Here is a 26570-nt window from a genome sequence, read left to right as displayed (position 1 = left end):
CTTAATAAACATTTATTTTATTTTCAGATCTTTAAGGGGGGTACTGCCTACATCTACATACATTACATCTTTAGATTTTGTACAAATTCTCTGTGACCAATCAAATATACATAATTTATGTTAAATATTTTAATACTGGTTTTCTTGTATGCAAACGAATTACACGTGAACGTTTCTATATTACTGTTACTGACGTAATAAAAAACATCTATGTAATTAACATATTTAGCTTTGACTAAGTACCATAAAATTTGGAGGGATCAACACGATAGAAAATTTGCAATAAATGCATGATAGTATCACAAATTTTCATAATTTGACTTAATGCAAGCTTTACAAATTCATATGTGCAGATTGATTGTGTGCATTAGCGACGGTTTGTGGGCCTTAATTATTTACAATCGAAATAGCAATGTAATTTTAAAGAAATAAATATGTAAAATAACTACGGAATAAAAAAAATCATGAACGCAAATACAGGGTGATTCTTATGCGGACAACCTCTTGCAAAGATAACTAGAAACGAATTCAGACAAAACAAATGTTATTTACTAATCTAGTGCATCTAGTGGGAAGTGATATGAATGCGCAAACAAGTAGTCAAGTGCGGAATTAGGGGACACTCTATACAGTAGTGGACAAAAGTGGAGCAACAAACATATTCTTGAAAATGTTCAAGGTTTGCTACGACTTATTCATAAATTAGTAATATCAAAATTATGTAAGGATATCTAGAAATAACGCTGTAGAAAATTATAAGTTTATTCCTGAATTCAAGGTATTTAACAACAAAAACGAATAAATGTGGCGGACAAAAATAGAGCAACATATGAAATTTTGAATGATTATGAAAATTTTAACTAATACTTAGTAGCATTACCATTGTTTTTAATAATTTCAATGCATCTATTCCTCATAGATTTTAATAATTTATTGATGGTTTCTTCTGAAATGGAATTCCATGCAGTTGAAATGGCGGTGAATAATTCTGTGGTTTCTAAATTTTTGTCGAATCTCTGTCCTTATTTTACGGTCTACTATCTCCCATAAGTTCTCTATTGGATTAAGGTCGGGACTTTGGGCAGGCCACTGCATTGCATTTACCCGTTGCTCTTCCAAATATTTTTTTATTATTTTCGCAGTATGCTTCGGGTCATTGTCATGTTGAAAAATCCATGACAATGACAAGTTTTCCTCTGCAAACGGAAACATACGATCCGTTAATATCTCCAGATATTTAAACCGGTCCATAATGCCCTCTATTTTTATCAATGGTCCCATTCCAAACCCGGAAAATGATCTCCACACTAATACGTTACCCCCACCAAATTTAATTGTGCCTTTAGTGTACTTGGCTTGTACCTTTCATTTGGAGGACGCCTGACATATCGAATGCCATCCGAGGAATACAAATTAAATTTACTCTCGTCAGAGAATAGCAGTTTTCCATTTTTCGAAACTCCAGTTAAGTTGGTCATTTGCAAAACGGAGCCGGGCCATCCTGTTCTTAGAAATGAAAGGTTTTTTAGCGTGTCTGCGGGCATTCAAACTTTTTTCTTGTAAGCGTCTTCAAATTGATCTTACAGAAACACCAAAGTCACTACATTCCTGTGCAATATCAACTGCTGTTTTATATGGATCCCCTTTCGAAATGTTCACAATTTTATTGTCTTGAATTCTTGTTGTCTTTCGAGGACGACCTGTTTTTGGAGGACTCACTAAACTTCTACGAATCTTGTAGACAGTCAATACTCTATAGATTATAGAGGGATTAAGATTTAATTCTCTAGCAATATCACTTTAGGACATTCTAGATTCAAACTTCGAAACAATTAATTGCTTCAATTGTACTGAGAGAGATTTAGCACGAGGCATATTTGCTGGTTTTCATCAATAATGCTAAACGCAATAACTCAAATGTGTTTGAGAAAAAAAGACGTCAGAAAGAATTTTTATATATTGTTGCTCTACTTTTGTCCGCCACATTTATTCGTTTTTGTTGTTAAATACCTTAAATTCAGGAATAAACTTATAATTTTCTGCAACGTTATTTCTAGATATCCTAACATAATTTTTATATTACTAATTTATGAATAAGTCGTAGCAAACCTTGAATATTTTCAAGAATATGTTTGTAGCTCCACCTTTGTCCGCTACTGTATATTTTTGTAAACAAAAATCGACTGGTTTTTCAAAAACGGCACATTTTCTTTAAAGCTCATTGTGGCGCATATCAGGGCATGGCCAGTTGGTGGTTCCAAGCCAAATATTGGGATTTAAAAGTTAAAATAGAGCAGGGATCGTTTCCATTTCACTACCTCCAAGAAATGTTGTGATACTTGTTCGTCTTGTTTGGAAAAAACAAGCACTAGTACCTTGAAAAGGTACGGCCTGGATCTGTAGCTAGCCAATTTGTTTGTTATATCGTTGTTTTTTCTGTAGTTTTTAGTGAAAGTAGCTGATAAAAAATTTTGTTTTATCAAGTTAACTTCGAAAAAAAAATTAAAATTTTTTTTGTCATTATTAATCAAGTCGCAATTTTCCACATTTATGAGTACAAGTTAAGAATCACCCTGTATACGCTGAAAAAAGTATGAAAAGAAAACGACAACAGGGAATTGTAGGAAACAGGGGAAAGGGGGCCGAAAGATGGGATACACTCCAAAGCAAAACTATTGGACGTGGATGTTTTCATATAGATTTGGAATACTTTTTACGAAAAAACATTGAACCGATTATGTGTATGTACAGTACTACGGCATCGAACACGTTCGAAAGTGTCACAATGCTCGTTCCAGCGATCAGCATGTGGAAAAATGTCACTTTCCGCACTCGTTAGGTGGTATTAGTTTTACCTTGTGGGATAAAGGTCTCATGTAAGAAAACAGCATCTAATAATAGTACGTGAGTTCGGTTCATACCTAAAAAGAAGCAAAAAATTTGCATAGGTACCTTAAAGACTTGCTACTAGGTCACACTTGTACAAGTAGGTATTTTAAGTGTAAGCTTTCCCATGATAACGCTGAGGTAAGTTTAATTTCGAATATTACACATTCTGAGTAAATATGTGCTTGATTCTATTTATCTCGCTTTAATATCTAAATTAATTTATAAGTACTGTATTTGCAGAGGTAATAACAAATGGATATTCCAATTTCTTTAAAAAGTTGAATTTTACTTGTAAAGCCTTCAAAGTGCAGAAAAGATGAAAAATTGTTTACTGCATATTTAAATTTGAAGTAGTCAACAATAGGAAAGTAATCTTTAGTAATAAAAATGGCTCAGGACTGAAAGCCAGAGGCGTACTACTAGTAAACCCTGTAACTTCTATCCACTGTTAAGAAAACTATTTCCATTAAATCAGAAAGGAAAAGTACTAAGTTTTGAAACAAAATGTTTAAACCAAGTTTACAACACACAGTCTCACATTTATCAACTCATTAGCAAAAATAGATGCCAAATGCTCCCTTTATATACGCTCATTCAACCCCATTTAAAATACATCAGTTTGCAGAAGGTTTTCCCTGCTTTTGTGCAATCGCTCTCAAATAATTTTGTTACAAATGTGTCCATCTCCATGCCCATTACCCAACAAGGTAATGGAAGATTCTTGGGCGTTGTTTATGATCCTCCTGTTTATGGACATTGTCGGTTTTCTGTTGAGGGACTGAGATCGTTTCGTGGATACTAATGACATAGATGTTGCCTGTTGTCCTGTGCAGGTGCTGCAGCGATTGCGCTGCTGTTTTTTGCATAGGAGGTATCTGAAAATAGATTTTCATATTAAGTCTCGAATATCGGTCCAAATGAATTAAATTTTATTATATCCGATTTGATTATACGTGTAATGATAATACAGTGCTTATATACAAGGTGATTCACGTAACTGTTTCATTAGAAACTTTTGTACTTGTAACTAATCTAAATTTTTCATATTTGGGAGTTAAACTAATATAGATAGACTCTACCTTTTTTAAATATTTTGAAGATCATATCACTTCCGGTTATACCGGAAGTCAAGGTCAACTTCCTTATTTCAAATGGAACACCCAGTATATTTTTACATTTTTGGAATCTAGGGATTAAGCTGATTAAATTCTTATTAGGTACTCCTATACCTAAACCTAACCGTTTCAAAGATATTTTGGTTTAAAAGAAAAATCTGTCTAAAACACCATTTCTATAAAATTTTAAATTCTCAGCTATTATTGAAGCTGGCTTTACGAAAATTTGCTGACATGTTAACTAGATATGGTAGATTAGGTTAATGTGAAAAGTTTTTATAAATATCATACAGGGTGTCCAAAAAAACATGTCATATTTAAAAAACTTTGATAGCAAAAAAGTTGCTTATTTCAAATGGAACACCTCATATATTTTTATATGTTTGGAATCTAAATTTAATTCTGAATCGATTACTATTAAACATCCCTATACCTAAAATTAACGCTTTTGCTCTAATTTGCGATTTTTTAATATTGTACACTAATAATTCTAAGTATCTTAGTTGGCTTTGAAAAGAACATGGCTGCTTCCTATAAAATGCGTTAATGTAATTGTCAATTTAATAAGTTCGCTCAACAGTTTAGAATCATGAACTTTAATAATACTTATTCAAATAATGATATTTTAAATTTATTCTTTATTCATGGAGAGTGTAACAAAGTTTTGGAGAGAACTTGCCGTACATTCAACGAAAGATATCCGCATCTTCCGAAAATCACAAAGAACAAATTTAGGATATTGGAATCAAATTTTTTAAGACATGGAAAAGTCGAAACTAAAGTCTTATTCTCGACCCATAACAAATAGCGAAGACTATGAAATCACCGTTTTAGGATATTTTAATGCAAATCCGAATTTTTCTATTCGAACTGCTTCTAATGATTTAAGTTTGTATTTTTATTGTTATTAATGATGGCAATTGTTTATCTTCAACTAATGATTTTTACAGATTTATCATATTCATCAATTCAGAGGATTCTAAAGAAACATAGAATGCATTCTTATTCTTATAAAATTGTACAGTCATTTAAACCGGGAGACAAAGTTAGAAGAAGTAAATTTTGTGAGTTTATGCTTGTTCATATTCAGGAAGATCCATCATTTTTGTCAAATATTATATGGACAGATGAAGCAAAATTCACAAAAGGGGGGCTTATAAACAGAAGAAATCTTCATTATTGGGCAGAAAAAAATCCTCAAATATTCAAAGAGGCCCGTCATCAAGATAGTTTTAGTGTTAACGTGTTTGCCATGATTATGAATAATGAAGCAAGATATTGTATTTACATTGAAAATTTAAACACTTCAAAATATTTAGATATATTGAGAGGTATTATCTCCGATTTTTTAGACACTTTACCTCTTAATATGCTACAGACTGTTTGGTACCAAATGGACGGTGCACCGGCTCACTCTTCCTATGAAGTTTATGAAGAGATGAATCGGACATTTGAAGACCGGTGGATCGGATGTAACGGGCCATGGAAATGGCCACCAAGGACACCCGACTTGACGCCCCTAGATTTATTTTTATGGAGTCATATAAAATCTCGGGTTTATGAAGTTTCCATAGAAAGCAAACAACATCTTTGTGATAGAATTCGACAAGTTTTTGAAGACCTTCGCCCTATTACAATTAATAAAGTGACACAACATGAAGTTAAAAAAAGAATTTTGAAATGTTTAGAAGTTAATGGAGGTCATATTGAACATTTATTTTAATATAATTTTCTTTGTTTTGATTTATTATTTTTTTATTTATTATGGGTCTAGAATAAGACTTTTTAGTTTCGACTTTTCCATGTCTTAAAAAATTTGATTCCAATATCCTAAATTTGTTCTTTGTGATTTTCGGAAGATGCGGATATCTTTCGTTGAATGTACGGCAAGTTCTCTCCAAAACTTTGTTACACTCTCCATGAATAAAGAATAAATTTAAAATATCATTATTTGAATAAGTATTATTAAAGTTCATGATTCTAAACTGTTGAGCGAACTTATTAAATTGACAATTACATTAACGCATTTTATAGGAAGCAGCCATGTTCTTTTCAAAGCCAACTAAGATACTTAGAATTATTAGTGTACAATATTAAAAAATCGCAAATTAGAGCAAAAGCGTTAATTTTAGGTATAGGGATGCTTAATAGTAATCGATTCAGAATTAAATTTAGATTCCAAACACATAAAAATATATGGGGTGTTCCATTTGAAATAAGCGACTTTTTTGCTATCAAAGTTCTTTAAATATGACATGTTTTTTGGTCACCCTGTATGATATTTATAAAAACTTTTTACATTAACCTAATCTACCATATCTAGTTAACATGTCAGCAAATTTTTGTAAAGCCAGCTTCAATAATAGCTGAGAATTTTAAATTTTATAGAAATGGTGTTTTAGACAGATTTTTCTTTTAAACCAAAATATCTTTGAAACGGTTAAGTTTAGGTATAGGAGTACCTAATAAGAATTTAATCAGCTTAATCCCTAGATTCCAAAAATGTAAAAATATACTGGGTATTCCATTTGAAATAAGGAAGTTGACCTTGACTTCCGGTATAACCGGAAGTGATATGATCTTCAAAATATTTTAAAAAAGTAGAGTCTATCTATATTAGTTTAACTCCCAAATATGAAAAATTTAGATTAGTTACAAGTACAAAAGTTTCTAATGAAACAGTTACGTGAATCACCCTGTATAGTCGCTTTCCATCTTGTTCTCCCGTCAAAACGAATTGACATGGCAATTTGAAATTGACAGCTCAAGGTTATCAAATAGCAGCTGGGTGTCATTTTGTATATATACATATAATTTTTTGGAATTTAGTGACAGGTAATTTGACACTGACAGCTCAAAGTGCAGTTACACAAAATGGCGCTGAACATTTTTAAAATTCGATGACGGTCATTTGAAAGTTCAATAAATATTAGCGAGCAATAAAGTCTTTACACTTAAACGTGCGGCAGAAAGGCATGTCGATGGCAATGGCTTGACATTGCCCGCAAAAATTTTTGACATGTGTCACTTTATTTTGCGCACAAAAAAACTTTTACCGGACACTTACGGTAAAGTGTTATCCGATCGCAGATGTGTTCATTAATGCATTCGTAGACAAAATATAATAACTCAACATTATATGCATCTTTCAGTCATACATTATTAGTATTATTTCTCTCGATACAGAATAAAAATGAATGTAAATCACTTTATTTCAGAGGTTCGAATTTATTTTATAGCTGCCGTGATGCATATAGATTTAATATTATTTGGTAATCATTTTTTAGTGGTTTACATAGGTTTGTTTATTTTATAATTATAGCTTTGGTTTGCAGTTCGATTATTCTGAACGCTCATTAGTTTGTTTCATCACGTATTTTATCTGAGGTAACTACACGCAAATTTTGAGCAAAAGCCTTAGTAAATTTTTTTATTGAGGCTGATCCAAAGCAGCCTCACCCTGTATGTTATAATAAATATTTAAAATCATCGTTCATCGTTCTGCATTTTCTAAGCCTAAAATTAAATTTATGGAAAATATACGAAAAAACACATTAAAATTTAGATGTAGTTAGTGAATGAGCGAATTTGTTTTCTTTTTTACATATTATTAAAAAATATTAAATGGAAATCGTATTGAGGACATTAAGTCTGGCTATTACCTTAATTAAAAAGCATACTTGTGTTTGACAAAACTACGCCCCTTGGTTGCCATAATTAGTTGCTTCGAAGAAGGAAAAAGGAAAAAGGGCATGTAATCTAGGCAAATCAGATTTATTTCCCTTTTGAAACCAGGAAGTCGAATAGCTCCTAATTATCTGAATTACCTTGAATAGAAACTGCAATTCCTCAGCAATTTCATATATATGCATTTATATGAATTAGCCACTATGTATATACTTCTACTTGGTACTGATTATATCTATGTACGAGGATATCCACGCTTTAGCATTCTAAAGCATGTGGCATTTATGAAAGGATTTTAGCAATTTAGTGGAGGATAGTATGTTATTGGATGAACTTATAACGAAAACTATCATTCCCGGTGGGGAAGTTTTTCCTCCTTAGGGGATGATGCTCATTATATAAGAATACAATACTATACTTTAGCTATTGGATTGTTCTCTACCTTTTAAAGTAAAATCTCAATGCATAAACAGGTCAAGTCAATTTTTCCTAATTTTTAAAGGATTTATTCGTGCTCTTCTTGTTTCCTGAGTGATACTGATCCCTGGTTCGCTGATTGATACATAAATCATTTTGAGTAGAACTTCTAATCGACTTGGATAGAGGTTGGATTTGGTAACATTCTGTAAAATTTATCCGAAAATCGGAGGGGATATACTATGTGGTTTTATGTAGCTAATAGGATAAAACTTAGTCGTATAGCTGGATACAAAATAATAATACAGGGTGGCCGTTTGAAAACGAAACACGCGCAGTTCTGAACAGCTAAGAGAATTTATGAAAAAATGCTCACATAAAACCTATTTTTGAGGGGGAAACATTTTATGCTAATTCGGACTTCCCTATCTGCAGCCCCTTAAGCGGGAAAGTGTTCATTCCCAAAATTTTAAATGGAAATGAGGGTCGAGTGACACCTCATTTTGAAGGTAATTTAATGTACTTTATAACTCCCGAGTTTCAAGTCTCTGTTGTCAACACAACCAAGATGGCGGCTTTCCAAAGATGCACAAATTGAGTTATTTCCGTTGAGTTATTTTATCTGTTTCACTTTACTACGGTCACAAAAAATATTCCGGTTAAACTTAAATAATGCAGTAGAAAACAATGGTTTTTACGCATGTATAATAAAAATTCACTTAACAATTTACAATAATTTTACTTAATTTTAATTGGATTCTAACGCAAAAATGGAGATTACATTTCAATTCAATTAATTTTCAATCAATTTACGTTACAAAATGCTCGATGGCGGTTTGAATAAAATCTTTTTTATTGTATGGAGGTTCGAGGTGAGCGTTTCCAACATTTACTCAATTGAGTTGTAGTAACTTTACTTTTATTTATATTTAAAACGTAATCTCTATTTTTGCTCTATTTAAAATTTAAGTAAAGTTAAGTAAAATTGTCGTAAATTGTTAAGTTCATTTTTATTGCACATGCGTAAAGACCATTCTTTTCTACCGTGTTATTTAAATTTGAATATTTTTTTACCATAGTAAAGTGAAACAGATAAAATAACTCAATTTGTGCATCTTTGGGAAACCGACATCTTGGTTGTGGTGACAACAGAGATTTGAAACTCGGGGGTTATAAAATACATTAAATTACCTTCAAAATAAGGTATAACTCGACCCCCATTTCCATTTAAGATTTTGAGGACGAATACACTCTCACTTAATGGGTTGCAAATAGGGAAGTCCGGATTAGCCTAAAATGTTCCCACTTCAAAAATAACTTTTACGTGTCCAAGCGTTTTTTCATAAATTCTCTTAGCTGTTCAGAACTGCGCGTGTTTCGTTTTTAAACGGCCACCCTGTATACGAAATATCCCAAAAAAGGAAACCAATCCGCTAATCATAGGTTTTTAAAATCGTAAAGAAATTGAGGGCAGCAAGTTAGGCCTTGGAAATATACAGAGCGTTAAGGTTCAATTTCAATTTTCTTTTTCCCCATAGCTTTTCTAATTTTTTTAAATATTAAGTTGAAACTTTGAGAGTTTGCCCAGATTATTAATGTGCTGTAACTTTAACGTTGAGCTAATTCCATTTAAATGAAACCTTAGGTATTTATTGTTAGACAGGAGTGCATTAATAATTTGCCCTTAATTTACTGTGATACTTTTTTTCGGGCCAAAATTTTCCATACATCCTATTTTCTCTCTAACGTAAGTTGTATATTAACAGTCTTATGTCTTCAGACACAATCAACTTTGTTTTGCCATTAACATTTCTGACATGCCTCAATATCTCATTTAGGATGTAGATAACCTTCACCTCTAATTTAGCTTATAATTGCGTGGTACTGAAATTTGCAGTTCAAAGTGATTAAACGCAGGATGATATGAATGTTGAAAGTTCAACGAAGGTATTGAGATCGTGCATACCACCTTTATCGGTTCGATTATATATATAATGTCAAAGGTCGAAAGCGAAGACAAGTTAATACATATTACTTTAGCTCTCGTTCCAATAAGTCTCAGAGAATCAAGGCGTTGATAAGGAAATTGAGGCTGAGGGCATAATTCTCGGGGTTTGGGCGATAGTGTTTAAATTGACTCATATATAGGGTGTCCCAGAACTCATGGTATAAATGATTATCGAACGTGAAAAATCAGAGCGATTCAACTAAACGTGCTCTATAGACAAGTTGCTTGTTTTCAGTCCATAGCGTGTTAAAGTAATTTTTTAAATTCTGTAAATTGGGAACAAATTTCTCAATTTTTAATTTGCAAATTTCTGTTAGTTTCGATTACCAGGTCTACCGGTATGAAATGAGCGCTATTTTGTGAAAATAAAACACCAATTTTAAGAAGGAAAGAAAAATAAAATTTATTCAAAATATTAACCATTGTTTTCTACACATTTTGACCACCTTTCTGGTAATTTATGGATACCACGCCAATAGAAATGTGCCTCTTTGGCATCAAACCAATTAGACACCCAATTTTCTACTTCTTCGTAGGAATCGAAGTGCTGCTCAGCCAATGCGTGTCCCATCGATGAAAACAAATGGTAGTCCGAAGGAGCCAAGTCTGGTGAATACGGCGGATGGGGTAGCAACTCCCAGCCAAGTGTTTTGATGGTATCCTGAACTGGTGTTGCTTTGTGTGGAGGTGCGTTGTCATGGAGCAAAATTACGTTCCCGTGTCTCCTGGCCCATTCTGATCGTTTTTCGATCAACGCATTGTTTAAATTAATCAATTGTTGTCGGTAGCGAATAGTATTAACGGTTTCACCAGGTTCTAAAAGCTCGTGGTGCACCACACCTTTCTGATCCCACCAAACACACAGCATTGCCTTCTTGCCGAATTGATCAGGTTTTGCAGTCGATGTTGATGGTTGTCCCGGATCAATCCATGATTTTTTCCGTTTAGGATTTTGAAAATAAATCCATTTTTCATCTCCAGTAACAATTCGATGCAAAACTGATTTTCTTTCGTGCCTTTGAAGCAAAATTTCACTGGTGTTTTTTCGGTTCTCCATCTGTCTTTCATTCAATTCATGCGGCACCCATTTTCCACATTTTTGGATCTTTCCCATAGCTTTTAAACGATCAGAAATTGTTTGTTGTGCAACATTTAACATTTCTGCCATTTACTTTTGACTTAAAGTGTCATCTTCATCCAATATTGATTGCAGTTCAGCGTCTTCAAACTTTTTTGGTGGTCTGCTACGTTCTACATTTTGCATATCAAAATTGTTATTTCTGAATCGTTGAAACCATCTTTTGCATGTTGCTTCTGATAAAGCATAATCACCATATGCCTCGACAAGCATTCGATGCGACTCTGCAGCACTTTTCTTCAAATGAAAGCAAAAAATTAATGCTTTCCGCAAATCATCATTTTGTGGTACAAATCGACATTTTTGGCACAATGAAATAATATAGTGTTATTTGTTCAAGGACTTGATTTGTACTAAATATGTTTGTCAGTTCGTATACCAACCAAGCAAACAAAAAAAAAGGTTTGTTTACAACAAACGCCCTATATCGAGACATTTATGTCCTGACGCTCATTTCATACCGGTATACCTGATATACAGAAAATCTGCAAAAAAACTTGTACCTCTAACGGTTTTCGAGATATTTTCAATTTCTCTCGGTCAAATGATCAAAAGGGACTAGTGACCTTAAATATGAAAAGCAAGGGGTTCGGTTAAATATATCAGAGTTGCTATTACTTTTTTACATATAAATCTGTATATTATTACATTTTTGGATTCGTCTTGGAAAATTCTGAAATACCAAGTGTTCTTGTCTTATCAAAATAATTAAAATCGAGAAAAAATCATTTTTGAATAAATACCCTCAGTTTCCCAGGGGGAAACCCTCGGTCACACAGTGTCACTAAAGATTATCACAGGTTAGCAAGTTACCTTAAGTGGGCACTTACAAACATACTAAATTATGTACCCATGCATGACCCGAATATTTATGTATATAAGACCCTTATATGCCAAAAGCCTCTAAGGATGGGCTGGGTCTTAAGTGCTAAACAGCCCTGAAGTCACCATACTGCGAATTTAATATAAGCTTAGTTCTACTACACTTAAGAGTTTAGAGGAAGGCTCCTCTAATCCGGATTTAGTTTAAAAGCCTCGTAAAATTTTAGGTGATAAATAAATATTTTCGAGTTTTAGATAAGTTGTAGCTTTGTGCTAAGTGAGCTTAAAGGAATTAATTAAAGTTTGAATTAACTGTCACTGCATCAGAGAGAATAAAACATTGAAAATTCCGTTCGACATCTTAATTAATCACGTTAAAATTAGTCTAAAAAGTCACAAATTTGCCGGCCTACCGAAAACTGGCTCATTTAATTAGAAAACCAATTAAATTAACAGTTGATTAACGTGGCGCCACTTTTCTGAAAAATAGGCCTTTAAAAATAACTAAGGGCGAGCTATAGGTTGAAATCCCAAAGGAACAGTCACGATTTTATTTGATGCTGAGGAATATCGATTTAAGTGATTTATAACAAGTTGCTCACCTTTTTCCTATTGAATTTAGCCGAATCTAGTATTCATTTAATAAAGCGGTATTTACCTCCGTTACATAATAATTAACCGCAGCTATTTACAAAGGGCCGTTTCATCCAAGTTAAAATTATTTTTCTCATGAAATTGACTAACTCATATAAATTAATAAATCATCAAGCTGAAAAGTTAGCCGGCCAGAAAGTTCAATTAAAGAAGAAAATTTTAACTAGACATGATATAAAATTAATGGAAATTGTTATTTCGCTTTCAGGCAGAGAGTTGCACTTTCTCGAATTTGATCAATTACGTATCTCCGATCGTAATAAAAAAAAAAGGGCCAAAAAGGCCAGGAAAAACCAAAAATTCCATGAATATCGTGATGTCAACGTGCACATCGTAAACAACATATCATAAAAACATAAGGACTTCGGGGTTAAAAAGGGAGGTCCCGAGATGGTCGTTTATGATTTGCCATTGTAATAAAATTTTACGACGTAATAGGCTCTGTCGTTTTTAGGCTCGCGTTATGGATATTTCTGAATTCGAAAAGTGTGAAATCTCCCATGTGAAATAACAAAATCAGTTGAAATTGTTTTGTCGAGCAAGGAAGAAATAAACTCGCGCTTTTGAATTGAATGCGAAATTAGAGCTTTGAATGCGTTGTTATTCTTAAGCATTAATAAATCCTCGAACATGCCAAATAATATACTTTTGCTTCAAATATAAAGGAACATAATAGCAATTTTAAGCCTAAATTTTAAATATTTCGTGTCAGATTAAATTCCTGGTAAATTCTTTGTTCCATACGATGCTGAAAAATGTTAAAGACACATTTCGAAATAAAGAGCATCTGCCAAGCATCTATCCAAGTATCTTCATGCTTCGCCAAGCTCTTCAGTATTTTTCGAAAATCATTTTGGTTACATATTTCAGTGTCTGAATCTTGATATAGTGGATAGATCGATAATAGAAGAATTAATTAGATTTACAAGAATGTAAGGAAATACGTCCGCGGATAAATTTCATAGAAAAACAGCTCATGTGATTCAACGTTGGAAAGCTTTTAATTTAAATGGTTTAATCATTAATGATGCGACATAGATAATTTAAAGGAGATGCAACAGGGTTGCAAATTATGTCGTGTTAAATTTGGTTGTGCTGGAAAAGGCATAATATCACATTATAAGCCTGGTAAAATTCCTATTTCCGCTTGAGCTGCAAGCGAGGGCCCTATTATGTCGCTTGAAATAAAAAAAATAATAAATTTCATGTTTCGTTGAGTTTTGAAATTTTGAAAAAATAGCATGAAGCTATAGGGTAATCCTGAATATCATCCTAATTGAGCTGTTAACGATTGTAACATTAATGCTACGGAACAGTTTGAAAGTTCGTTACAGATTACTCAGCAGTGAATATTGAGTTTGAGCTATAGGTTATGCCTTATAGCTGAAAACTGATTATACCGTGCGGCTATAAATTGCCCCCTATTAACTTTTCAACAAGTTCAAAAGCAGCATGAAAAACGACATAAAATGCTATATTTTAATGTTTGTTTATTTTTTTAAATGTTGCTTACGGCATCAGTAACGCAACATGGCCGAATTATTAAAATTGAAACATGAGTTCAGTGACGCTTCAAATTAAAGGTTTTCAAAACTACATTGAATGGTGTATTGTAATTCAAAATCTATTGATTAGTTTTTGAGAAAAAAAGTTATAAATTTGGTAAAAAATGTAATACAAATTCAGTTAAATACCACGTAAACAATGAAAAAACTTGTTTATTAATAGGAAGTTAGTTTGTTTCCGATTTTACGCTCAACAACAGTCTTTGGTTAAAAAAAATTGATAAATAAATAAAAACAACCAAAGACTGTTTGTGAGCACAAAATCGAAAATAAACCAATTTCCTATCACCAAACAAGTTTTTTCGTTGTTTACGTACTATTTAACTGAGGTTGTATCGTATTTTTTACCAAATTTATAGTTGTTTTTCTCAAAAACTTATCAACAGATTTTGAATCACAATACACCATTGAATATAGTTTTTAAATACTTTTAATTTGAGGGGTCACTTAACTCATATTTCAATTTTTTAAAATCGCCTATGTTACGCTACTGGTGATGTAAAGAACATTTAAAAAAATAAAAGTTAAAAGATAGTATTTTTTGTCTTATTTAATGCTGCTTTTGATTTTTTAAAAATAATAATTTGTTAAAAAAGTTATAGGGGGAGCAGTCAATTTAGAACCGGACTATAATCATTATATTATCGATATTTTCTTGTATAAAAAAACCTTACTCATGTACAGAAATTCCAAATTATTTCCCAATCAAATCCTGCTTTTGTTCGATGATGGAGGTATCGTTTTTCTGTGGAATTTTAGACTCATAATCATCGAAACCTTTACATTCTTAATATTTCAGTACTAAGGAATTTCCTATTAAATTTCAATTTAATTCATTATATTTTGTTTACCTATGTTAATGTATAGCAGCAGTTAAAAACTGCTGTAAAAAACCGGACACCCAGGCGTAACAAGCCAAATTACTGATCAGCTTATTTTCTCTTGAAAAGTGATTCTCGATTTCGTTCTCGAGAAGCGAGAGGTTCCTAGGGGAATAACCGAAAGAGAGAGGAATCTTCACTTCTCAGGTCCCTTGATTGATAGCAGTAGAGATATTTTCTGTCATAATTTCGTAAGACAGGGTAGTTCAAGTTTATTCGCGATCAATTCCAGAGGTTTTCTCATAGGGGTAGCGTCAAGAATCGCCACCCTGATAATCACTCCGAAAAATAATCATTTTATGTAATAAAAGACAGAAAAAGAGAACAATATTCGACTAAAATATGAATGAGAAGATTTTTACTTGATATCTTCGATTCTGACATTACCGAAGGTTTAATTTCAGTTACTAACCTATCCCAACTCAACAGTAATTAACTCTAATTAAACTCCCTGCTTAAGAATTATTCGTATTCAACTTATGATTTTCCAATTGAATTTTACAACAAAAAGTGATGAATTTATTATAAATGTTAAACGTTAAAGCCCTGTGTGATTCTTCAATCATTAAATTTGTAGAATTGAATAACATTCGATTATGGCGTGCCATTTTCATTTTCTGTTGCAATTAATATGTATGCAATTTGGTTTACGGCTTTTCACAGGGTGTTTTTCGAATTATTTGAAATAATAACTGCTCTCACATCCAGTGCATGAATATTTCAAGTGTGCTAATCCGGGCTATTCGTAAAACTGAATGCCTATTAATTTATAATATTTTGTTCACATGGACAGAAGAGCGCTTTAGAATCCTCAGGCAGTCAACATAATGCCGATCAATTTCAAAATTTCAAATTCCTAATTTTAACCCCCTTTCGTTAATTTTATGAAATTGATTTAAAATATGTATAGCGCCTTCTATATGAAACAAATCAAGTCTCTCCCTTGTTTCGGTGCTCAACAAATTTTCAGGGAAAATTGCCTAATAAGAAAGCCAGAAAAGGTTTCCAATCTGAAACTAGAACAGAGTTGAAGAACAAAAAACCTGAAAGTAAAAGGCGTAAGATGAAAGCCAGGAGTTTCCTCTCCAGCTGTATGAGTATAAAGCAAAGTTACATACAACCAATTTACTTACAGGAGCACATACTGAATAACTTGAATCCAACTCTCTCTCAAAAGACTTTGAGACAGTAAACGAAATGTAGGGAGTATCTTATAAGGATGAGTTGTGGTTTTATTACAGCATACGGTCGGTTGTATATTATCTTTTTCGCAATTGAAATTCGTTGAAAATTGGCAGAAAACCGCAAAATTTGTTTACTTCTGGGACTTGGCATCTCCCGAAGAGGCACACAATTTAGGATTATCTCAAGCTTGCCTCGAGAAGAGGCTCTCGGTAACAAGAATTTATTTTTAGATCTTCTTTAGATTATGCCGGCGCAGATGAAAAATTTTAAAAAGTGAGGCAAGCAATGGACACCCTTTGCTATTTTTATATTAATCTTATAGGACTGAAACCTTAATTCAGGTAAGGAATTCTCTATGCATAAGCGATGTTGTTGCCTTCCGATTTGATTTCTTCATAATGATTAAATTTTGAGTTGGTATAGGTCTAGGTAAATTGGAAATTTTATCTAGAATAACTAGGGAGGACAGAAAAAATTTAATTCTATTCAACGTTATCAAATTAATAGAAATAGGCATTTAATTACAGATCTGGGATTTTTCTAGAATGAAATAAACTATATATATATATATATATATATATATATATATATATATATATGTAGGATCCGCTCGTCAGATCGCTCTAACTCTTCTAAATGTAATTATTACTGTCTGACCAAATCGAGACACCAACGGGAAAGTCCGAATATTTGTTAGATAGTATTAGTTAAATTAGGGTTGAGGAACCGAGGGGGATTAAAAAGTGAGGTACCTCGATGTTACGCCCATGCGTATCGTACCTGAGTTCGAGTGATTCTCGGCTGTTGCTGGGTTCTCCCAGTAACCTCCTAGAATCTGTGTCACGGAAAAAACCCAAAAAGCGAACATCTCTTTGTTTGAACCAAGGAAGAAGGGCCGGAGGATGGTTGCTAAGGGCTCAAACAAAGGATGGTTCGTGGTGCTGGCTCGCAGCAGCCAGATGTTGTAACGGTCGCTGGCCTCTACTCGAGGTACGACACTGGTTTATTACCCCCAGGTTTAATATTTAAGATTTGTGACAAGGAGAATCGCTCTCTTTGATATCCGGAGTGAACGACGAACTAAGTGACGCGAGTTTTTACTAATTAAGTTACCATTTAAGCTTCGTATTGTACCCTATCCCAATTATACATAAACCCTAGATAACCGAATAAAAGATAAAGCCCACAACTTTGGGGGCTCGTCCGAGATTTGGGGTAACGATTTTGGAGACTTTTACGAGATTTGGGGTAATAGTTTAGAAGACTCAGCCGAAATTTGGGAAACGAGTTAGGACGACCAAGCTCTGCACTTCAGGATTGAGAGCAACGGCGACGGTGATAACGACGAAATCACTAATACCAGACGGGTAACGACGACGACGGCGATAACGACGAAACAGTGCGAGATTAGGGTGATAATAGTGATTAATTCCGCGAAGTGAAGTGGAGTGCGGAAAAGGTGTACGCAACCGACAGATAAAAGCAGTTAAGGTAGGATACAGAAGTTAGTCTAATTTTACTGTATTAGCAGATTTATTGCTTTGTAATCCCGATTGTGTCTCGATTTCTTCTATTGACTGGTCTTTTCAAGTCGATTCTACGTAAACAGCAAAACGCATCGTATCTCATTTTTTATTTTCTTGGAATATTGGCCTAGTATCAATTCCATACCCAATTATGACTACTTTGGGGGATATTGAAAAAATTGCGCAAAATATCACAAATTCTAAACTGAGGGCGGTTCAAGCGCTGCATGTTGCTGTTTACGGCAAAGAAGGTCAAGGTCGGCAAACTAGAAAAAATGTGAGGAAATTCCCTGGTTTTAACCTGGACAAGGAATCAAGGGAATATCAGACCAAATTAACAGAGACCGAAGATCAGTTGAACTTAAGCGATTTGATGGCGATCTGTCACATTCTAAACTTGGACTATTCGGGACAACACGAGGACATCGCGAATCGGGTATGCTCTTTCCTGAATGACTTGTCAGTCAACGACGATATTACTGAGGGACAAGAAGACGGGGAGACCGAAGATGAGGATGCCGGAGGTCAGGAAAGTAGCGACGAATCCGGACAGGAGGACGAAATTGACGAGGGAAATTTAGCTCAGCCACAAGCCCGTACCAAAACGAAGACGAGAAAAAATAATCCTTTTGCGTTAACCTTTCGTGACGTAGAAGACAGCATTAGACCATTTGATGGCAAGGATGATTACCCGATAGAAAAGTGGATCCGAGATTTTGAGGAAATAGCAGAGGTCACACGATGGAACGACTTACAGAAATTAATATTCGCGAAAAAGTCGTTGACGGGTTTAGCGAAACTATATGTGCAATCAGAAAAGGGTATTAAATCCTGGACTACTCTTAAGAAAAGACTTACCGCTGAGTTTGAAGTGAAGGTCAGCAGTGCTCAGATTCATAAGTTGCTAATGTCTCGAAAGAAAAGTCCTGCTGAGACAGTACAGGAATATGTATTGGTCATGCGTGAGATCGGAAGCCGAGCGACGTTAGAGGCCGAGGTCGTGATACAATACATTATTGACGGGATACAGGATGATCCATCAAGCAAATGTGTGCTTTATGGAGCGAAAAACTTCGCTGAGTTTAAGGATAAGGTCAGATTGTATGAGCAGATCAGAACAAAAAGGCCGACGTTCAGCTCAGAGAAGAAGTATGAGAAAAAGGAAATCAAGAAGGAAGAGCACGATAGAAAGGGGAGAACTACCAATTGTTTCAATTGCGGGCTCAAAGGACATAAATCCAACGCGTGCCCAGACAGAGCCAAAGGGGTCAAATGTTATAATTGTAATAGTTTTGGACATATATCAACCAAATGCCCAACGAGGACAAACGACGCAGGTAAAAATAGCCCGTGTGCCAATGTTCGCCTTATGGAAGTCGTACCGAATAATGCCGTTAAGGTACAAATCGACAATGTACAACTGACCGCACTGTTAGATACGGGTAGCGACATAAGTGCGATAAGGAGCGATGCTTACGATGACTATCTAGGACATATCCCTTTAACGGGGAATGAGATAATTATAAAAGGAATAGGTTCCAATAGAGTGAGGACCAAAGGATTTTTCCAAAAGGAAGCAAGGATCAACGACGAAGACATATTGTTAACGTTCCACGTGATACCAACAAATGCCTCAAACTTTAAGGCCATTGTGGGTAATGACCTATTAAAATGGGCGGATGTAAGTTTCACAGAAGGAGGCGTGGTCATACACAAGAGGAGGGAGGAAAATTTCTTGATGGAGATGAAGATTGCCGACGGTCTGGATCAAGAGAACCCGCAAATTGACCATATACCGAATGTAGAGTGCAAAAACAAAGTTAAGGACTTGATAGAAAATTACTCGCCGGAGAAAGTAAAGGATGTCGACATTAGGATGAAGATTGTCCTGAGGGATGAAGAGCCAGTATATCAGAACCCAAGGAGACTCTCACCCGTTGAGAGAGTAGAGGTAGAAAGACAAGTACAGGAGTGGTTAGATGAAGAAATCATAAGACCCAGTTATTCTGATTTCGCAAGTCCGATAGTGTTGGTAAAGAAACGAGATGGCAGTATGAGACTTTGTTGCGACTATCGCAGAATCAATAGGAAAATAGTCAAGGACCGTTTTCCGTTACCATTGATTGAGGACGTGCTAGATAGGTTGCAAGGAGCCAAATACTTCAGCACGATAGATCTGCGAAATGGATTTTTCCACGTTCCTGTAGACGAAGACAGTCGAAAATATACCTCGTTCGTCACTCATAACGGACAGTTCGAATTCCTAAAATGTCCTTTTGGCCTATGTAACAGCCCAGCAGTTTTTCGGAGGTTTATATGCCATATTTTTCGGGAGTTAACCTCTATGAACATTGTGTTGTATTATATGGACGATGTAATAATTTTGAGTAGCACTCTCGAGGAAGGGGTAGAGCGTCTGGCGATGGTCTTACAAGTAGCGAGAGACTATGGGCTGGAAATAAAGAAGAGTAAATGCCAATTCTTAAGAAGACGAGTAGAATTCCTAGGCTATATCATCGAGGATGGTAAAGTACAGCCCTCTGAGGAAAAGGCATTGGCGATCAGAAGATTTCCGGAACCAAAAACGCCCAAGCAGATCCAATCCTTTCTCGGTTTGACGGGGTATTTCCGAAAATTCGTCGCTTCATATGCCATAATCGCAAAACCTTTAAGCGATCTGTTGAGGAACAACAAGGAATTTGTGTTAGGCGATGAACAAAGACGGGCATATGAGACGTTGAAGGAATTACTAACTAGTGAACCAGTCCTGTATATTTACAGGCAAGATGGTGAAACCCAATTACATACTGATGCAAGTAAGTATGGTTACGGCGCTTGCTTGATGCAGAAATCCAACGACGACAATAAATTCCACCCTGTATATTATATGAGTAAGAAAACGACACCAGCTGAAGAACGATACCACAGCTACGAACTGGAGGTTCTGGCTGTGATACAAGCTGTCAAGAAATTTAGAGTCTACCTCTTAGGCAGTAATTTCAAGATAGTCACGGATTGTTCCGCTTTCCAGAAGACTATGGATAAGAAAGACTTGACTACGAGAGTAGCACGATGGGCATTACTGTTGGAAGAATATTCATACGTTATAGAGCACCGAAGTGGCCGTCGAATGGCCCATGTGGACGCTCTGAGTCGATATCCAGCCGTAATGACTCTAACTGAAATTAATGACGAAGAAGGGACTCTGCGGCGATTAAAAGCGGCGCAAGAAGGAGATGAGTTCGTCCAGGCTGTCAAGAAAATTGCCAGCACTGAAGATTACCAAGGCTATTTAGTAAAGAACGGTATTTTGTACAAATACGACAATGGGTTGGAATTAATAGTCGTACCGAAGTCGATGCAGTCCGAGGTCATAAAGAAAACGCACGAAATAGGCCATTTTGGCATTGCAAAAGTGGAGGAAATCGTCAAAAGAGAATTCCATATACCGAAGTTGAAAGAAAAGATTCATACTGTTATTAAGAATTGTGTGGCCTGCATTCTGGGAAACAGAAAAGAAGGAAAGAAAGAGGGAATGCTGCACCCGATAGCCAAGGACGAAGGACCGCTATACACTTACCATATTGACCATTTAGGACCTCTGCCTTCAACAAATAAAAATTACCAGCATATATTGGCCGTAGTAGATGACTTCTCGAAATTCGTTTGGCTGTACACTACCAAGTCGACGACGTCGCGGGAAACCATCGACAAATTAAGAACGCAACAGAAAAATTTTGGAAATCCGTCAAGAATAATTACAGACAAAGGTACTGCGTTCACGTCGAAGGAATTCAGCGATTATTGTGAACATGAGGGGATCCAACACGTCACTGTCACCACCGGAGTACCTCGAGGGAACGGTCAAGTGGAACGGGTTAATCGCACGATTATCCCTGTCCTTACGAAACTGAGCATGGAAAATCCTAGTAGGTGGTATGACAAAGTAGATAAGGTGCAAACTGCTTTGAATTCCACACTGCAAAGGAGTATCGATGCTACACCGTTCGAGGTATTGTTTGGTGTCCGGATGAGGCATAATGAGGAGATTCGCATTAAGGAAATGCTGGAAAAGGAGATAATCAAGAATTTCGACGCAAAAAGGGAAAGACTACGTGAAGATAGCAAAAAGCAAATTTTGAAGGCGCAAGAAGAAAACAGGAGGCAATATAATTTAAGGCGGAAGAAAGCGACAAAGTATAAACGGAGGGATTTAGTGGCCATAAAAAGAACGCAGTTCGGGGGCGGGCTGAAACTGTGTAAGAAATTTCTTGGTCCTTATGAGGTCATCGAGGTTCTGCCCAATGAGCGATACGAGGTCATTAAGGTGGGCACCCACGAAGGACCGGGACGCACCTCTACCTGTGCCGAATACATGAAGCCATGGGTCGATAATGATAGCGAATCCGAGGCGGATTGCTAGTCAGAATGGCCGAATGTAGGATCCGCTCGTCAGATCGCTCTAACTCTTCTAAATGTAATTATTACTGTCTGACCAAATCGAGACACCAACGGGAAAGTCCGAATATTTGTTAGATAGTATTAGTTAAATTAGGGTTGAGGAACCGAGGGGGATTAAAAAGTGAGGTACCTCGATGTTACGCCCATGCGTATCGTACCTGAGTTCGAGTGATTCTCGGCTGTTGCTGGGTTCTCCCAGTAACCTCCTAGAATCTGTGTCACGGAAAAAACCCAAAAAGCGAACATCTCTTTGTTTGAACCAAGGAAGAAGGGCCGGAGGATGGTTGCTAAGGGCTCAAACAAAGGATGGTTCGTGGTGCTGGCTCGCAGCAGCCAGATGTTGTAACGGTCGCTGGCCTCTACTCGAGGTACGACACTGGTTTATTACCCCCAGGTTTAATATTTAAGATTTGTGACAAGGAGAATCGCTCTCTTTGATATCCGGAGTGAACGACGAACTAAGTGACGCGAGTTTTTACTAATTAAGTTACCATTTAAGCTTCGTATTGTACCCTATCCCAATTATACATAAACCCTAGACAACCGAATAAAAGATAAAGCCCACAACTTTGGGGGCTCGTCCGAGATTTGGGGTAACGATTTTGGAGACTTTTACGAGATTTGGGGTAATAGTTTAGAAGACTCAGCCGAAATTTGGGAAACGAGTTAGGACGACCAAGCTCTGCACTTCAGGATTGAGAGCAACGGCGACGGTGATAACGACGAAATCACTAATACCAGACGGGTAACGACGACGACGGCGATAACGACGAAACAGTGCGAGATTAGGGTGATAATAGTGATTAATTCCGCGAAGTGAAGTGGAGTGCGGAAAAGGTGTACGCAACCGACAGATAAAAGCAGTTAAGGTAGGATACAGAAGTTAGTCTAATTTTACTGTATTAGCAGATTTATTGCTTTGTAATCCCGATTGTGTCTCGATTTCTTCTATTGACTGGTCTTTTCAAGTCGATTCTACGTAAACAGCAAAACGCATCGTATCTCATTTTTTATTTTCTTGGAATATTGGCCTAGTATCAATTCCATACCCAATTATGACTACTTTGGGGGATATTGAAAAAATTGCGCAAAATATCACAAATTCTAAACTGAGGGCGGTTCAAGCGCTGCATGTTGCTGTTTACGGCAAAGAAGGTCAAGGTCGGCAAACTAGAAAAAATGTGAGGAAATTCCCTGGTTTTAACCTGGACAAGGAATCAAGGGAATATCAGACCAAATTAACAGAGACCGAAGATCAGTTGAACTTAAGCGATTTGATGGCGATCTGTCACATTCTAAACTTGGACTATTCGGGACAACACGAGGACATCGCGAATCGGGTATGCTCTTTCCTGAATGACTTGTCAGTCAACGACGATATTACTGAGGGACAAGAAGACGGGGAGACCGAAGATGAGGATGCCGGAGGTCAGGAAAGTAGCGACGAATCCGGACAGGAGGACGAAATTGACGAGGGAAATTTAGCTCAGCCACAAGCCCGTACCAAAACGAAGACGAGAAAAAATAATCCTTTTGCGTTAACCTTTCGTGACGTAGAAGACAGCATTAGACCATTTGATGGCAAGGATGATTACCCGATAGAAAAGTGGATCCGAGATTTTGAGGAAATAGCAGAGGTCACACGATGGAACGACTTACAGAAATTAATATTCGCGAAAAAGTCGTTGACGGGTTTAGCGAAACTATATGTGCAATCAGAAAAGGGTATTAAATCCTGGACTACTCTTAAGAAAAGACTTACCGCTGAGTTTGAAGTGAAGGTCAGCAGTGCTCAGATTCATAAGTTGCTAATGTCTCGAAAGAAAAGTCCTGCTGAGACAGTACAGGAATATGTATTGGTCATGCGTGAGATCGGAAGCCGAGCGACGTTAGAGGCCGAGGTCGTGATACAATACATTATTGACGGGATACAGGATGATCCATCAAGCAAATGTGTGCTTTATGGAGCGAAAAACTTCGCTGAGTTTAAGGATAAGGTCAGATTGTATGAGCAGATCAGAACAAAAAGGCCGACGTTCAGCTCAGAGAAGAAGTATGAGAAAAAGGAAATCAAGAAGGAAGAGCACGATAGAAAGGGGAGAACTACCAATTGTTTCAATTGCGGGCTCAAAGGACATAAATCCAACGCGTGCCCAGACAGAGCCAAAGGGGTCAAATGTTATAATTGTAATAGTTTTGGACATATATCAACCAAATGCCCAACGAGGACAAACGACGCAGGTAAAAATAGCCCGTGTGCCAATGTTCGCCTTATGGAAGTCGTACCGAATAATGCCGTTAAGGTACAAATCGACAATGTACAACTGACCGCACTGTTAGATACGGGTAGCGACATAAGTGCGATAAGGAGCGATGCTTACGATGACTATCTAGGACATATCCCTTTAACGGGGAATGAGATAATTATAAAAGGAATAGGTTCCAATAGAGTGAGGACCAAAGGATTTTTCCAAAAGGAAGCAAGGATCAACGACGAAGACATATTGTTAACGTTCCACGTGATACCAACAAATGCCTCAAACTTTAAGGCCATTGTGGGTAATGACCTATTAAAATGGGCGGATGTAAGTTTCACAGAAGGAGGCGTGGTCATACACAAGAGGAGGGAGGAAAATTTCTTGATGGAGATGAAGATTGCCGACGGTCTGGATCAAGAGAACCCGCAAATTGACCATATACCGAATGTAGAGTGCAAAAACAAAGTTAAGGACTTGATAGAAAATTACTCGCCGGAGAAAGTAAAGGATGTCGACATTAGGATGAAGATTGTCCTGAGGGATGAAGAGCCAGTATATCAGAACCCAAGGAGACTCTCACCCGTTGAGAGAGTAGAGGTAGAAAGACAAGTACAGGAGTGGTTAGATGAAGAAATCATAAGACCCAGTTATTCTGATTTCGCAAGTCCGATAGTGTTGGTAAAGAAACGAGATGGCAGTATGAGACTTTGTTGCGACTATCGCAGAATCAATAGGAAAATAGTCAAGGACCGTTTTCCGTTACCATTGATTGAGGACGTGCTAGATAGGTTGCAAGGAGCCAAATACTTCAGCACGATAGATCTGCGAAATGGATTTTTCCACGTTCCTGTAGACGAAGACAGTCGAAAATATACCTCGTTCGTCACTCATAACGGACAGTTCGAATTCCTAAAATGTCCTTTTGGCCTATGTAACAGCCCAGCAGTTTTTCGGAGGTTTATATGCCATATTTTTCGGGAGTTAACCTCTATGAACATTGTGTTGTATTATATGGACGATGTAATAATTTTGAGTAGCACTCTCGAGGAAGGGGTAGAGCGTCTGGCGATGGTCTTACAAGTAGCGAGAGACTATGGGCTGGAAATAAAGAAGAGTAAATGCCAATTCTTAAGAAGACGAGTAGAATTCCTAGGCTATATCATCGAGGATGGTAAAGTACAGCCCTCTGAGGAAAAGGCATTGGCGATCAGAAGATTTCCGGAACCAAAAACGCCCAAGCAGATCCAATCCTTTCTCGGTTTGACGGGGTATTTCCGAAAATTCGTCGCTTCATATGCCATAATCGCAAAACCTTTAAGCGATCTGTTGAGGAACAACAAGGAATTTGTGTTAGGCGATGAACAAAGACGGGCATATGAGACGTTGAAGGAATTACTAACTAGTGAACCAGTCCTGTATATTTACAGGCAAGATGGTGAAACCCAATTACATACTGATGCAAGTAAGTATGGTTACGGCGCTTGCTTGATGCAGAAATCCAACGACGACAATAAATTCCACCCTGTATATTATATGAGTAAGAAAACGACACCAGCTGAAGAACGATACCACAGCTACGAACTGGAGGTTCTGGCTGTGATACAAGCTGTCAAGAAATTTAGAGTCTACCTCTTAGGCAGTAATTTCAAGATAGTCACGGATTGTTCCGCTTTCCAGAAGACTATGGATAAGAAAGACTTGACTACGAGAGTAGCACGATGGGCATTACTGTTGGAAGAATATTCATACGTTATAGAGCACCGAAGTGGCCGTCGAATGGCCCATGTGGACGCTCTGAGTCGATATCCAGCCGTAATGACTCTAACTGAAATTAATGACGAAGAAGGGACTCTGCGGCGATTAAAAGCGGCGCAAGAAGGAGATGAGTTCGTCCAGGCTGTCAAGAAAATTGCCAGCACTGAAGATTACCAAGGCTATTTAGTAAAGAACGGTATTTTGTACAA

At 36.4% G+C, this 26570-nt stretch overlaps 1 protein-coding gene across 1 annotated transcript in view; it reads right to left on the bottom strand.

Annotated features, from left to right (window-relative positions):
* The window catches only part of CCHa1-R (CCHamide-1 receptor), a 112221-nt gene continuing 85651 nt past the window's right edge, over positions 1-26570 (bottom strand). The window contains exon 6 of the mRNA XM_066393872.1: positions 1-3764. Within this exon, the coding sequence (XP_066249969.1) occupies positions 3545-3764 (220 nt within the window). The 3' untranslated portion in view covers positions 1-3544. The remainder of the gene's footprint in view (positions 3765-26570) is intronic.

The sequence above is a fragment of the Euwallacea similis genome, chromosome 1 (assembly GCF_039881205.1).
Source record: "Euwallacea similis isolate ESF13 chromosome 1, ESF131.1, whole genome shotgun sequence".
Lineage (NCBI taxonomy): Eukaryota > Metazoa > Arthropoda > Insecta > Coleoptera > Curculionidae > Euwallacea > Euwallacea similis.
The sequence above is the reverse complement of the archived record's forward strand: the minus strand, read 5'-3'. Positions and strand labels throughout refer to the sequence as shown.